The sequence below is a fragment of the Drosophila ficusphila genome, unplaced genomic scaffold (assembly GCF_018152265.1).
Source record: "Drosophila ficusphila isolate 14025-0441.05 unplaced genomic scaffold, ASM1815226v1 contig_197, whole genome shotgun sequence".
Taxonomy (NCBI): domain Eukaryota; kingdom Metazoa; phylum Arthropoda; class Insecta; order Diptera; family Drosophilidae; genus Drosophila; species Drosophila ficusphila.
The window spans coordinates 1,278,718-1,295,023 of record NW_025064091.1 but is presented as its reverse complement, the minus strand read 5'-3'; the positions used below and the strand labels follow the sequence as shown (position 1 = coordinate 1,295,023).

Sequence of the window (16,306 nt, the reverse complement as noted above, 5' to 3'; positions counted from 1 at the left end):
ATACCATGACTCAGTATACTGTGTATGTAAATTTCACACAGTACACTCACCCAAGTGACCCACATTCACACATTATCAACAACCCCCTCCAATCACTCACTCATTCACTCCAGCCCGGCAACAAAAGCCGGCAGCAGGCCGGCCACCGACCTCCCCATAATATATTATTCAAGGTCAAACACTGTGCAATTTTCTCAAAAACTCACACGTCCCACAAATCCATTCCTTTCACTGCAACAATGGATTTGCTCCGTAGTAGTTGTTGTAGTAGTAGTAGTAGTAGTAGTAGGTAGTAGGTTGTTTATGTGCACTCTGAAATTTGAATATGCGCGCCAACAAAGATTTTAAATATGCGCGCCATCAATGAACCTGTTTTTTTGATCCAGAAATTCAAAACTAAAAAGCTTCTTGACTCAGAACTTCGCTAAATGAGCTTGTTGGTTCGAAACTTCGCTAAAAAGAGCTTTTTGGTTCGAAACCTCGCTAATTAAACAAAAAACTTGTCCCAGAATGCCCATAAACTACCTACTTACCCTTTTGCTCTGCAAGGGTATAACAAGAAAAGAAGCTAGCTTCGGCAAGCCGAAGCTTATATACCCTTGCAGTCATCAAATATGTCGAAAAAAATGCATAAAGGCTAAACAACATCGAAGCTATAACGATTTTTCCATTCATTTTCCATATTTCCGACTATTGTTCGTATGGAAGCTATATGATATAGTTGTCCGATTTTTTTTGAAATTTAATATGCAATTCAAGAGTAGTTAGAAAACTCTATATTCCAAAAATCTGCGTTGCATTTTTCTGACTGAAATTATAATACCCTTTTGCTCTGCAAGGGTATAAAAACTTAGCTAGGTTACCAGAAAATAAAAAGATCCAGCGTATTATATACATACGTTAATGACACAGACCCATTGATGTTGTACAAGAAAATTGAATTGATTTTTAATTAAGATAAAATTGGGAGTGAAATACGTACTATTTTGAACCTAAGAGCCAATTGCCAAATAACTCAACTAAATTTTCAAAATTTAAAACTTCCGCTTTTTAAATATACTAAAGATTGTCGTGGCTAACGATGGTTGGTACACTTGCTAAAGTCGAAAAATGTCTTCGCTAGGTAAGGAGAGTGAATTTGATTGCTTAGGAGTGTGCATCGGATAAGTTATCACGTTACGCATTTTTGTCAAACACCGATGCACCGTGGTGGAAAACCACGGCGATCGGTGACACTACCCCAGTCTGCGAAAAACATTGATGTTTTAGAGAATCGATACATCGAACAATTTCAAAACATCGATATAATCGTTTGTTAGACCCATCTTTTCTCAGCTCTATATTTCACAAAACTATTTCTGAGGTGAAGTCGGGAAAGTAAATTCGGAAAAAAAATAAAGATGAAGCGAGCTCGTCGTCCAACTACAGCCAACAACAAATCATTTGTTTCCGGCGGAATTTACGTAAGTACGATTTAGCGGTTTATCCGGCATTGGAAAAACATGATTCTTGCGTCTCATTCTTTTTTTCACCCAAAAACTGCAATGCAAATTGTTTCATTTTTTAGCATGTGTGCGTATTTATTAGGTGCCTGTGACGTCACGATGACGTTGCTCCTGATAAAATTGAAAATATTCATAAAAAGCGATTTGCATAGTTACTTTCAGAAATAACAGATTCCGTTTTCGTTTCTATAATTTGCAGCGCACAATATGAAAATGTGTGTATCACCCCAATTGTGAATCCATTTGCAATAGCCACTAAAAGCGGGTTAATCGAAAGTGCAGACGGTTGTTCGAAATTTCACCAGCATCCCCATGACTTCCAGCATCCACATTCCACCCTACATATTCCAGTCATTCCACTCGTTTCACCATGCCCATGCCTTCGAACAACTAGAGATGGCCAGCACTGCGAAAGTTTTAAGCTGGACTTGCGGTTATCGCTAACTTTTATGGCTACTGAAAATGCATTCACCCGAAATTGTAACTAAAATTATTAGTTTTGCGTCAGATAGCAATGCCCATTCACTCCACCGAAAGTGACCGAAACGAGACGCCGGCAATGAACACAGGCCAAGGACTTAAGGATCCCTACCCCCCAAGGCAATCAATATCTGACACTTCATCAGCCCTAACCGACAATAGTGCAAATCCTACCTTTTGAATTCGATAAACCTTTTTTTTAACTTGCAAAGAGTTAACTTTACTTAAAATAATTAATAATTATGTTCCATGTTCAGGGCTTTTCTGGTATGGAGTCTTGTTCACAAAAAAACTAAAAACTGCTAAATAATTTCCATATGTAAGTGCCGTTTTCTTTGTATTATAAATGCGGCAAATTTTTCCCACACCCGAATAATTGTTGTTGTTTTACTAAAAAACAATAACGTGAATTGCGTTTATCAAATATTATTCCTATTTTAACAAGAGTTCAAGATAAAAAAAAACAAATTTTATTTTCTTCTTAAAAATTAAAAGGTTATTTTTGGAGTTTAGGGTGAAAATGAAATATACCTAGTTTAGTTTTTGCGTTCAGAAATATTGTATTAGGTACTTTTCCTACTAAATATTAAGGTATATTTTGTCAACTGGTTTTCCAAATTCAATAGGCAAGTGGCTTTTAGACTGCCCTAATGGTTGGTTGATGCATTAGTCAGGTTCGAGAATTGCCTAGTCCCGGGTCTCTGAGTCCTTGGCCAGATGCGATGGCTGGAGAATCCACAGTGGCTGGCCACGTGGCTCCGTCGGCGCAGACCTTCGTTTCGGGGCACTCGGGTCGCAGGAATGGCCATGGCTAGTTCCTGAACTATGGTTTTTAGTAGACCAGACGACCAGCCTGATGCTTCCGGGTGTCTTGATGACTTGATGGTTTCCGTTTGCCAGCGAGTCCCTTTTTAGTTGACCCACTGGATTAGCCCGCTGCGAGAGATTTTGTCCAGGGGATCATAGCGACAAAAATCCATCCCTTCGCCAACTAATCAGCTAACGAAACTCTTTTGCAAACGCAGAACCCCAATGCCAGCGCCAAGCCCTTGATCCAACAGCCGTTGCAGGCCACCAATGTCGCGGAGCAGCAGGCTCCTTCGGTGGCCTCCCATGCGCCACCGGCCCCTCTCCCAGTTCCCGTTCCGGTGGCAGACTCTGTCCAGGCCAAGAGGCCGGATGCGGCCGCCATCGCCGCCAAGCTGCCCATGCCCATTATCGTGAAGGAGGAGCCTAATGAGATGGTCAGCGAGCCGGAACCCAACGAGGACTTCTCCATCGACATTAGCGAGGAGAACGGCAGCGGTACCGGAAACGGAGGCAAGATCCCCTTTAAGAAGATCTTCCAGAAGCGCAAGAAGTCGTCTGGTAAGAGCAAAAAAAACGATTTAGTTGGCTGTAAGCGATTCTCGTAATAGCTCATCCTGTGCCAATCGCACTATAGCACTTCTTATAATTTACATACAATCAACTGAAGAAGCAATGTTACTTTAAAGTTGTTTTACCCTTGCAGAGCAAAGGGTATTATAATTCCAGTCGGAAGTTTGCAACGCAGTGAAGGAGACACCTCAGACCCCATAAAGTATATATGTATATTATTGATCAGCATTACAATCAGAATCCAAATCCGTCTGTACGTCTGTCCGTCTGTCCTCCTGTCGGTTTCTATGTAAACTAGTCTCAAGTTTAAAGTCTTGCTGAAATTTTCCCAAAAGTTGTGTAGTTTTGCGCGCAATATATAAGTCGGAACGGGCTGGATCGGCCGACTATATCGGATAGCTCCCATACGAGAAAATGAAATAAAAAATTCTCAGGCCGTTGTTTTTGATCAGATCGGCTTGATTTCTTCAAGATGGCGTTTTCTAAGTACTATTGAATTTCGGATTAAATTTTGTCAAACTCGGATAACTATCATATAGCTGACATAGGAAAGATCGAACAAGAAAGGGAGCTAGCTTCGGCAAGCCGAAGCTTATATACCCTTGCAGTCATCAAATATGTCAAAAAAAAAAATGCATAAAGGCTAAACAACATCGAAGCTATAACGATTTTTCTATTCATTTTCCATATTTTCGACTATAGATGATATGGGAGCTATATGATATAGTTGTCCGATTTTGATCAAATTTAATTCGTAATTTAAGAGTCGTAAGAAAACTCTATATTTCAAAAATCATACTTGTCTGTTGAAAAACCACGATGTTATAATTTTACTTCCGTTATTTCTATATAGATTTTTCGATCTTTCCTATGACAGCTATAAGATATAGTTGTCCGATTTTCATGAAACTTTTTTCTCAATATAAGAGTTGTTAAAAAAATTGATATTCAAAATTCATGCTCGTGGGATAAAAAACAACGATGTTATCAATTTGTTTACATTAATTCTATATATATTGTTCGATCTCTCCTATGGCAGCTATATGATAGAGTTATCCGTTTTTTATTAAATTTAACCCGAAATTCAATAGTAGTTAGAAAACGCCATCTGGAAGAATTCAAGTCGATCTGATCAAAAACAACGGCCTGAGAATTTTTTATTTCATTCTCTCGTATTGGAGCTATCCGATATAGTCGGCCGATCCGGCTCGTTCCGACTTATATACTGCGTGCAATAACTACACACCTTTTTGCAAAGTTTCAGCTAGATAGCTTTAAAACTGAGAGACTAGTTTGAAGAGAAACAGACAGACGGACAGACGTACTGACGTATTCTGATTCTACTCGTGATGCTGATCAAGAATATATATACTTTATGGGGTCTGAGGTGTCTCCTTCACTGCGTTGCAAACTTCTGACTGAAATTATAATACCCTTTTCCTCTGCAAGGGTATAAAAATACATATATAAACAAGAAAGGAAGCTAGCTTCGGCAAGCCGAAGCTTATTTACCCTTGCAGTCATCAAATATGTCGATCAAAATGCATAAAGGCTAAACAACCTTGAAACTATGACGATTTTTCTTTTAATTTTCCATAATTTCGACTATTGTTCGTATGTCAGCTATATGATATATTTGTCCGAATTATAAAAATCGGACAACTATATCTTATAGCTGCCATAGGAAAGATCGAAAAATCTATATTGAAATAACGGAAATAAAATTATAACATCGTTGTTTTTCATCAGGCAAATATGGTTTTTGGAATAAAGAGTTTTCTTACGATTCTTGAATTACGAATTAAATTTGATCAAAATCGGAAAACTATATCATATAGCTCCCATATGATCTGTAGTCGAAAATATGGAAAATGAATAGAAAAATCGTCATAGCTTCGATGTTGTTAGGCTTTATGCATTTTGTTCGACATATTTGAGATCTGCAAGGGTATATAAGCTTCGGCTTGCCGAAGCTAGCTTCCTTTCTTGTTTTAATACCCTTAAATCGAGAAAAAAATTTCATAAAAATCGGACAACTTTATGATATAGCTGCCAAAGGAAAGATCGAAAAAACTATATATATAATTAACGGAAAAAAATGATAACATCGTTGTCATATGTCATATAGCTGTCATATGAACAATAGTCGAAATGTGGAAAATTAATAGAAAACCCGTCATAGTTGTTTACCATTTATGTATTTTGTTCGACATATTTGATGACTGCAAGGGTATATAAGCTTCGGCTTGCCGAAGCTAGCTTCCTTTCATGTTTGTTGAGGCTATTACGATCTTCTTTGTGTTTCCCCAGAGCGAACTCGAGACAAGAAGCTGCGACAGAACCGTCAGCTGCGCAAGTACATGCTGCCGAAGAACGCCTTGATGGCCCTCAACGAGGTGAAGGGCGTGACTATCAGCGACTTCACCATAGACAGCAATCCCGACGGGGATTCACGGCCGTTGTCACGGTTAACTCCAACCAGTACGAGGGCAAGGGTCTCTCCAAGATGTCAGCCAAGAACGCGGCCTGCGAGAAGGCTTGGCGCGACTTCATCATTGCAAAGATGACGCCAAAGCCGCCCAGGCTGATGATCGGTGAAAACGGAGAGCCCATGGAGACCAACAAGGATGAAGTGGACGCACCGGAGGATGACCTTCCCATGCTAAACCTGGCCTCGTTTGCCATCTACAAGTTGTTCGCAGAGTGGGAGCGCGAGGGCTTCGTCGTGCCCGAGATGCACCCGTCGGCGAATGCTGGCCAGCAGGCAGGAGGTGAAGCCGCACCGCCGGTTCCTGCGGTTCCCAAGGAGCCGAAGAAGCCACCAGTACGCACCGAGCTGCCCTCCGGCTGGGAGACCATGCACCCGGCCACCATTCTTTGCATTGTATGTTGCAACACCCTTTAAATAGTATACAGTAACTAATTAATCCTGCCACAGATGCGTCCGGGACTCATTTACGTGGACTATGGAGCCTCTGGCGACAAGCCCAATGTGCTGCAACATCTGGGAATTACAGTGGACAATCGCGAGTTTACTGCCAACGGAAGGTCGAAGAAGATCGCACGTCGCAACGTGGCCGTAGAAGTGTGCAACACTCTGTTCGGAACGAACTTCGCCTATGGCGACACAGCTTAAGACCAGCATAAAAGTTCTGCTCTGCAACCGCTGCCTCTCTGACTTTGAACATTGCCGGAACCTTATTATACCCTTGCAGAGCAAAGGGTATTATAATTTTGGCCAGAAGTTTGCAACGCAGTGAAGGAGACACCTCAGACCCCATAAAGCATATATATTCTTAATCAGCATCACGAGCAGAATCCGAATACGTCTGTACGTCTGTCCGTCTGTCAGTCTGTCCGTCTGTCCGTTTCTGCCTAAACTAGTCTCTCAGTTTTAAAGCTATCTCGCTGAAAACTTTCCAAAATGTGTGTAGTTATTGGACGCAGTATATAAGTCGGAACGGGCCGGATCGGCCGACTATATCGGATAGCTCCCATACGAGAGAATGAAATAAAAAATTCTTACTCCGTTGTTTTTGATCAGATCGACTTGATTCCTTCCAGATGGCGTTTTCTAACTGCTATTAAATTTCTGATTAAATTTTATCAAAATCGGATAACTCTATCATATAGCTCCCATAGGAGAGATCAAAAAATATATATATAAATAATGGGAAAAAAATTATAATGTCCTTCTTTTCAATGCCACGACCATGATTTTTGGAACAAAAAGTTTTTTTAATAATCCCAAATCAAGAAAAAAATTTCATAAAAATCGGAGTACTATATCATATAGCTGCCATAGGAAAGATCGAAAAATCTATTTAGAAATAAGAGAAATAGAATTTTAACCTCGTTGTTTTTCATCAGACAATCATGATTTTTGGAATATAGAGTTTTCTAATGAGTCTTGAGTTACAAATTTAATTTCGTCAAAATCGGACGACTATATCATATAGCTGTCATATGAACAACATGGAAAAATAATAGAAAAATCGTCATGGATTCGATGTTGTTAGCCTTTATTTATGTATTTTGTTAGACAGATTTAATGACTGCAAGGGTATATAAGCTTCGGCTTGCCGAAGCTAGCTTCCTTTCTTGTTAAACATAGGAGAAAACCGAAGATGTATTGGTTTTGTGACTTTAAACTTGATAGTGAGCTGCAAGCAGAGCAGGGCACATACCTCTTCCTTTTTCTGCTATGGCATCTTTCCGGCTGTTTTCAAAAACAGGCAGGTGTCGAGAGCAAAACCAAAAACTACGGAGTTGCGTTGCATTTTCAAACGCTGGTTAGACATTCTTTGCGGAACACACCCACACCCCGCTTAACGGCCTTATTCAAAAACTGCTGCCGTAAAGTCAAATGCGCAACAGATTCTATACGATTTTAGAAACCGCTCTGATACGAAGCGTGTTTTATATGGTATTTTTATTTTCCTAAGATTATGTAATTCATAAATATGTTGATGGTATGTGTTTCTGTAGCATTAAAGCCACTAAAAGATATACTTATTAACGAAACTTATACTTCAATAATAATTGTACAATAAATGCACCGAACAGAGGTGCTTATAAATGAAACATGTTTGTATACTTGGCAGGTGATTTTGTAGTTTTTGTCATGCGTTTTGTAACTCTGAAGAAGACAATCCCAACCGTACAAAGAATAAAGTCTGATCTTTATCGTCGTCTGTCTCTTTCTAAAGCGTTCAAGAGCAATCGATTTCAAATACAGTAGAATCCGCTTATAGGGACTTTCAAGGGACCGACGATTTTTCGTCGTTATACCCGGAAGACGCACTAAGCAGAAGGATTTAAGTGTATAAGTCTGTATAGGGACCAATCAACCCATGGAGTTTTCGTCGCAAAAACCGGACGGACACTATAAGCGGAGTCGTTATAACAGGATTCTACTGTATGTAAATATGTACTTCCGGTGAAATATGAAAAGCAAAAGAACGATGTGGTTCATTTTGCGTGTGGATTGTTAGTTTTGGATTCTTTTGCTGGGAAGCCAAAAAATAGTTTTTGTGAGATATTAAATGTTCTTTTTCAACACAAATATGAAAATAATAAGATTAAATTAGATAATCTTAAGGCAACCACGGGAACGTTCGATGAACTAATGAGAAAACCGCCAAAACTTCGTTGTGTTGATCCACATGCATAATTCTTGGTTTGGATTTTGGACATGAAAACCACGAAAAATGTCTAAAACTCCACGCCCAAGTTGTTAGATTTGTTCCAAGTGTAGCGGGTTTGAGTCAAAGCTAACCAGCACCTTGCGACAGGGCTGCCAGACTGCTTGCTGACAGCTGATTTTACAATAGTATTTCGTTATCAAACGCAAAAGCGAACAGGATGTCGAAATTATTGTCGCAAACGGCTCTAAATACACTTAGAGCCAGGTGCCTTGGTTCGCTTCAGCTGTGAGTATTCCTTGGAAGAAATTGTGGATGCCAGAACTACAATCATGTGCTGTTTTCAGAGCGCGCAACTTTGGGGGTATTGTCGCCACACGTAACAATCCAGAACCGGCGCCGCTAAAACCAGGATATCAAAATGGCCAAGGGCGAGGGCTCCTGCAGATGCAGATGCCGCTGGCGGCCAGAAGGAGCATGTTCATTCAGACGCAGGACACCCCGAATCCGGACAGCCTAAAGTTCCTGCCCGGCGTGGAGGTTTTGGGAAAGGGCAACACCTACGACTTTCCCAACGGAACCACCGCGCACATCAGTCCGTTGGGTGAGTAGGGACCAGAAAGGACCTCCCTAAGGGATCCTCGTTACTCTAAAATCTAAACTAAATAAATTAATTTTACTTCGGGGGTTCTCTAGTATATAGTGTATAGTAATCTATATATATAATCTAGCCACCAGGGAAGCTATCCCTTCGATATTAGTTTATTTTTACGGAAAGAGGAAACTACTCACTTTTAATTACTAGCCTTGAGATTTTGCAGAGAAAAAAACAAAAGTTAAATAACTTCTGTCAAAGTTGCAGTTCAATTCTTCTGAATAATAAATATGTATGTAGGGCTGAATACAATTTGTATACCCTTGCAGAGGGTATTATAATTTCAGTCAGAAGTTTGTAGAGCAGTGAAGGAGACCTCAGATTCCATAAAGTACATTTTTCATTGGACAAGCATCATTTTTGGAATTTCGAATATCATGTAGCTGTCATATGAACAATCGTCGAAAATATAGAAACTGAATTGAAAAATCGTTTGTATGTATTTATGTATTTTGCTCGACATATTTGATGTCTGCAAGAGGATATAGCTTCCTTTCTTGTTTAACTTAAAGTTAACATAAGTTGGAGACTCATAGCTGGTAAATGTGCTGTGTATGTTAGCTGTTAGCCAGCAATCGATCAAATGCTTTTTCTTGTCGGGTTAACTTTAGTTAACTTACACAGAACTTAGAGTAACTTTAAGGTTCATATTCTGAATCATTGGGCATGCAAAAATCTGCAAAGTAGGGCGTTTCCCACGGAATATGCTCTCCTATCTGTGTTAACAACGCCGGTATTCATGAGATGGTATTCACCAACTTTTGGTCACTGGGCCAAAAAAGACCTTCTCGTACAGAGGAGAGAATTGTTATACCAATGCAACCACTACAAATAAATATTCAACAAGCGTTGGTCCGACGACTTCCGCGATTAAGCTTATATAGACAGTAGAAAGACCAACTTTTAAGGACAAAGCACCTTATAGATAAATAGGTAACGACAAAGTCAGGATAAGGTACTTTTTTCCAATTTTTGCATTACGTCTTTTCAATTTACCTTTTATAACATTTTTGTCATACAACCCGGTAATTTGGCATTTTTCGTGCCTCTATTCCGTGCGGTAGATCGCTGTTTTCAGCTGTTTACCATAACCCGTGCGTAATCGGCAGTTTGCACTCAAAATGCCAAATTTAACGGGTTTATGGACAAAAAGCACCGTGTGTATCTCGTACGGTAAATACGAGATCACACTCGTGTATAGCTGCCCTCGCTGCGCTCGGGCGCTAACTTCACGAGTGTAATCTCGTTCTTTCCGCACTAGATACACAAGGTACTATTTCGATGGTTCCTATAGTTCCTTTATGATATTTACACACCGCTGCAGGGGTTTAATGAATTCAGTCAAGAGTTAGTTCTTAGTAAAGGAAACCTAATGGCCCATGGATATATTTTATACACACATACATATTTTCCGCATCAGCATTCTAGTTCCATGTAATACATTCGTTTTGTTGCTGCTGCAGCTAATATATACTCGTAATTCACCTAATCTCTGGTTCATCTAGCACTAATACTGCAAGTCGCAAGGTGTTTAATCAGTTTCCTTTTTCCGTTTCCAGCCAAATTGCTCTTCCGCGTGGAGGGCGTGCGAGGCGTGTTCTTCGGCTCCGACTTCGTCACCATCTCGAAGCAAGAGGGCGCCGAGTGGAGCCTGATCAAGCCGGAGGTGTTCGCCGTCATCATGGACTTCTTCGCCAGCGGCTTGCCCGTCTTGCACGACGCCCAGCCGAACGCGGACACCGAGATCCTTGAGGACGACGACGATACGGTGATGATGATAAAAGAGCTGCTGGACACCCGCATCCGGCCCACCGTCCAGGAGGACGGCGGCGACATAGTCTTCATGGGCTACGAGGGCGGCGTTGTCAAGCTGAAGATGCAGGGCTCCTGCTCCTCGTGCCCCAGCTCCATCGTGACGCTGAAGAACGGCGTGCAGAACATGCTGCAGTTCTACATCCCGGAGGTGGAGTCCGTGGAGCAGGTCTTCGACGATGCGGACCGGATGATCGACAGCGAGTTCGAGCGCTTCGAGAAGAACCTCAAGACGCTCAAGCAGCAGGAGCCGGCGGGCGGCGGTCCCAACTAGTGGGACCCACAGTGTTATTCTATCCTGTTTGCGTTGCTTATTCTCTAGTGAATCCGATAGTTCTATACCAAACGTACTTGTAGTTGAGTGTTTAAATAAATATACGGCTTTAAGCACAGTTTTCAGTTGTAGTGGGGAAAGTTGTAGTACGAAATTCTGTGCAAACCGTAAAGCACTTTGCTTCAGTCTTCAGACTGAAAGGGTGTGCAACTAGATCATCTGATCAGCGAAGTCATAATTAGTTTCATGCTGAGCAAGGTCAATGATTCGCGAGTGAATTGCGGGGCTGCGACCCAGTCTGACCCCGTTGGCAAGTGGGTCAATAAACCCGTGTCATTGCCATTGATTTTACAAATTCGAAGTCGGGGGGAAGCCATTGCCAAGCGATGTCGCTGCCAAGCTACCGAGTTTAATCAATAAGTTATCCCGGAAAGAGGCCTGGCTGTGGTGTCCGAGTCACTTGAAGCAGAGCCGTTGGACCGAGCAGACCAACCGAGCGGGGTTGCGGGGAAAACCAGCTGGTAATATACATACAAACACTGCCCATCGACCAATGCTCTGCTGGGCGAACGAGGATCACTATTTGAGCCAACGCTACCCGAATCCGCAGCAAAAGGCGCCCGAAACGCTCAAGAACCTGCTCCTGCGATCCAGCGTACCGATAGTGAGTGCCCCGAGCCCCGTGCCCCGAGTGGGAGTCCCAACACGCCGGCACCATGGCACCCCTCAAAGGGCAGGAGGTGCTCAAGTTCCACAAGCACTCCTACCTCGAGAACCGCATCTTCGATCACCGCCTGGTCAAGGACAACCTGCTGGACAAGTGGCCCACCGCCGACATGAACGAGTACAACGAGCGCAAGGACCACCGCAACCTCATGGAGTCCTATGTACCGGCCCAGTTCATATCATAGCCCATTACTCCACGCCGCAGCACAGGGTATCGCTTTGCACCACCGCACCTCGCTGAGTATCCGCCAATCCCTTTGACCACTAACCTCTGATCACCCTGGCTACTATGTACGAAGGTGTAGGTCATTAACAAAAAAGAAAGAGGGAGAAAGGCTCGATAGTGACTATTTAAGGTATAAGTGTGTATATATTTCAAGGGATCAGAAGGACCCTCAAAGCCACCCTTTAAACCCGAAAGGCTTCAGTTGAGGTTTGAGTATTGAAACTCCGAAGCCTGGTTACAAATCAAATTGTCATATGGAATCGGTAATACCTCAACTGGCACATCATTTTTAATTTCCCGAAATCAATATAAGTATAGAGAAAGTATGCCCCTAAAATGTACATAATATTATATGCTTATTAAATAATATTTAAAGTTTTGAATGCGAGGATAGAGGCTAGACGTTCTATGGGCCATCAAAGCAAGCCTTTACAGCGTTCGTAGACCTGTCACCTGGCCAGACCCAGAACATTACCCAGTCCAGTTGTTTCCGCTCCGAGAGAGGTTACGATTCCGTATCCGTATTTTTTTTTCAAGTTGTCGAGAAATCGCTTGCACGTAGTCAAAATTTCACGTGGCACAAATTAAAAGTTACACGCCTCAGGTTGCAGTACACCGCACCACCGCCTCGATCCGAAACAGAACCGAAAGCACACACCTCCACTTTAATCCACTTGAACCCACTTTTATCCACTGACCACGATGGCCCACAACGGGGCGGGTGGCGGAGCCGCGGGAACGGGCATCCCGCAAACCACGGTCATGTATTCCCAATTGCAGCCATGGAGCCAGGCGGGCGCTCCCCCTGCATGGAGCCCGTCATGGGACCCTCGATCCCGCCGAGAGTGGGCGCCGCCTACGAGACGCCCACGAAGCACCCGTGGCGCCCGGCCATGGCCTACGAGCTGATCCAGGTGAAGCACCTGCCCGAGCAGCCGGTGACCAACCAGCTGACCAAGCAGTGCTTCCTGCCCAAGGGCATGAAGACGGACGGGATGATCTTCCCCAACCTGGTCACCGGGTTCGACCGCAACCCCCAGCACGCCGCTCGGGCCGCCCTCTACACGCGGTACACCAGCAACGAGTGGTACAACAACAACATGACCAAGTACTCCGAGTCCAACATGAACCGGTAAGTGGGGGTGCGAGTTCCCATCTTTACGCGCAGTCCTTCCGATTTACTGATTACGATTTAATGGGGACTGCACCAGTGTTACCTGGATTGTGGAGCACCTTTTTGGTTCCCATTTCGATCAGCACTGTTTTCGAGTAGATCTTGCTTCTCTTTAAAGGAGATGCCTAATTAAAGCTATTATGGGTATACATGTTTGAGTAATGGAACCCATCCGAAATGCATCTGAATTTTTTGTTCAGCTCCTTCATTTAATCTATTTATTTACCGGTTGTGATTGCCAATTGCCACGTTACTCCGCTCCAGCAACTTGTCTGAGCGCATGCGCAACGACGCAGTGCGTCTGATGCGGGAGACGGACGAGAAGGCGACCTCGGGCCAGCGGGACGCCGGGCGGCGGCTGGGCGAACGGATCACCGACCTCACCTTCTGGCGCAACGAGCTGAACGCGGAGCTGGAGAAGCTGATCGCCGAGATGTCGGACATCAACGAGCTGCAGCGGCAGTGCGGCAAGGCGCTCCTCGACCTGGAGATCCCGCTGCACATCGCCCAGGAGTGCCTCTTCCACCGCGAGTCCCGCCAGGGCACCGAGAAGGTGCACGACATCGTCGAGAAGGCGCTCCTCGTCGAGATCAACAACCTGCGCAACTCGCGCGACCGCCTCGGCGGTCTGCACGAGAAGATCTCGAAGCAAGCGCTCGACTGCCGTGGCGCCCAGCACCTGCTGGAGGACGACGTCTCCCACAAGGAGTCCTCGCTGGGCATCGACTCCATGTGCCACCAGCTGAACAACCACAGTCGCGGCATCACCTACTACGGCGGCATCGAGAAGTTCGACCCCTCGGTGAGCACCCAGGAGTCCTGGGCGCAGGCCAGCAGCGAGCACGTCCGCCGGTGAGTACTCGGCCTTGGCCACCCAAGTGGTCTTCCACAGCAAGATGCTGTTAGCCCCTCCTCCCCTGGCAGTCCACGTACACACTTGCATTTCTGTTCGAACTATCGAAGCAATCGAAACAATCGAAACAATCGTATCAAAGCCGCTATCTACAGACTTGTTGAAGAAGTTTTTAATAGCTTTCATTTATTTATTTTACACTGTTCTAAACTCTCCCAATTCAGTTCCCCTTTCAATATATAATTATGTATAAATATAATTATGTATAGTATATAACATTCATATATGTATGTATATATATATATATATTCGCACTCTCTGCTCCGACAGGTCACAGGCGGAGCGCGCCAAGCTCTCCCAGCTGCGCAGCGACTCGCAGAGCGTGGTGAACTCGGTGGCCACCACCGTGTGGGACTTCTGGAGCAACACGAACAACGCCTTCGACCGGCGCGCCCAGGAGATGGCCGAGGCCAAGAACCGCGTCCAGCTGCACCTGCAGAAGGTGCAGCAGGAGCTGTTCGACATGGAGAAGCACCTCTTCCTGCTGCAGAAGGCCATCCAGGACAAGTCCGGTCCGCTGAAGGTGGCCCAGACGCGGCTGGAGGCCCGCTCGCACCGCGAGGGCGTCGAGCTGTGCAAGGACCACGCCCAGGACCGGCTCGTCCAGGAGGTGCAGGACATCCAGGGCGCCGTGGAGACGCTGCACCACAAGCTGCAGGAGGCGGAGGCCACGCACCAGGGTCTGCTCAAGACGCGCTGCACCCTGGAGGTGGACCTGCGCAACAAGGTCAACGCCCTGTTCATCGACCGGGAGAAGTGCATGAGCCTGAGGCGCTCCTTCCCGGTCAGCAACCTGATCAAGTACTGATCAGCTCCGACTGGACACTGGACCAGCCTCCGAGCTCCGAGCTCCAGACTCCGGAGGCTTGGGTTCCCTGCACCGTAGCACCGCTTACCTGCTTCTTGCCACAATAAATCTGCCTGTTTGTCCACTCTGAACACCCAAATGCTTTTTCTGACGGGTGCTCGGTGCACATTTCATGAGGAAAGAACGATTCCGACTTTTCGCGTATCTTTAGCTTGTATAGGAAGTTCTGAACTGTAAAGCATTAGCTATATCATTGGGAATATTTAACAACTCTTATATGCATGTTTTTTAAGAGTTTAGAGATCGCTTCTTTTATGGTTTTGATCTGACAATTTCCGGTGTCTACACATATGTATTAAGTTAAAATATTTTTTGGTATTCAAGTTTTTACTTTTTGTTTTAACCACTTTTTATAAATTTACGATGGCATTCCAATGACCGCTAAATTATATACGTTTTAAATTACGAACTACGAAGTTCTGTGGTGCATCGCGATGCAGTAAGGGAGGCTTTTCCGACCCGCAAAACGGGAAATCAATGCAATGTGGACGCCGCGTTCGCATACCCAGCGGGAAAATACCTCTGGAAAATATGTTATTTTCATGAGGTTTCTCCATACAAGCGGAAGGGACAAAACCTCATTCACCTCTTACATTTCTTCCATCGCTGGTTTCAAAATACACGGGGGTGACACAAAAAGTGAGGGGTGAATGAGGTTTCTACATATGTGGATCTCTGGCTGGTGAATGGAGCCCAAAATCCACTGATTTTTGGCCTTCCCGCTTAACAGAATTTCCACATGTACTCAGTTAAGGTTTTCCACTCCTTGCAATATGTGCATTTCCACACCCTCGCAGTTTTGGGTTTTCCACTGCTTTACAGTATCTGATTTTCCACTTCCCTGCCATATTTGCTTTTCCATTGAACTTCAATATTGAATTTCCATTCAATTGCAATAGCTGATTTTCCACCACCCCCTCCCTATTCCACAAACACAACATTTATTAATCTATTTACAGACCAATGACTTTTTTTTTTTGTTTTTTTTTTTTTTTCTTGTTTATTTAGCTTACTGTCACTATTTATAGCGACTTATACTAAAGGGAATTACAGGTTCAACATAATATATACAAATGTACATACTTAAGCCTAGATGATAGGGTGGGTATTTGAGGACGGGGTATTATAATATTCTGGTGTTGAGATCAG

The 16,306-nt window shown here is 43.9% G+C and overlaps 3 protein-coding genes and 1 pseudogene across 3 annotated transcripts; all 4 read left to right on the top strand.

Moving 5' to 3' along the window:
- Positions 1-1,327: 1,327 nt before the first annotated feature.
- Positions 1,328-6,528, top strand: LOC108092793 (double-stranded RNA-specific editase 1). Its single transcript, XM_017192564.2, is given in 5 exon segments — positions 1,328-1,463; positions 3,011-3,353; positions 5,676-5,807; positions 5,810-6,249; positions 6,304-6,528. Coding segments are annotated over 5 exon segments (1,176 nt in total). The 5' UTR covers positions 1,328-1,400; the 3' UTR covers positions 6,502-6,528.
- Positions 6,529-8,663: 2,135 nt separating this feature from the next.
- On the top strand, positions 8,664-11,368 carry LOC108092794 (NFU1 iron-sulfur cluster scaffold homolog, mitochondrial). The gene is made up of 3 exons (XM_017192566.1): positions 8,664-8,797; positions 8,857-9,113; positions 10,724-11,368. The coding sequence occupies exons 1-3, from the start codon at positions 8,730-8,732 to the stop codon at positions 11,248-11,250; spliced, it is 852 nt and encodes a 283-aa protein (XP_017048055.1). The 5' UTR covers positions 8,664-8,729; the 3' UTR covers positions 11,251-11,368.
- A 361-nt stretch (positions 11,369-11,729) lies between these two features.
- On the top strand, positions 11,730-12,531 carry LOC122319723 (annotated as a pseudogene).
- A 147-nt stretch (positions 12,532-12,678) lies between these two features.
- LOC108092806 (tektin-3) lies at positions 12,679-15,228 on the top strand. Its single transcript, XM_017192578.2, is given in 4 exon segments — positions 12,679-13,001; positions 13,004-13,334; positions 13,641-14,228; positions 14,560-15,228. Coding segments are annotated over 4 exon segments (1,554 nt in total). The 5' UTR covers positions 12,679-12,904; the 3' UTR covers positions 15,098-15,228.
- Positions 15,229-16,306: the final 1,078 nt, after the last annotated feature.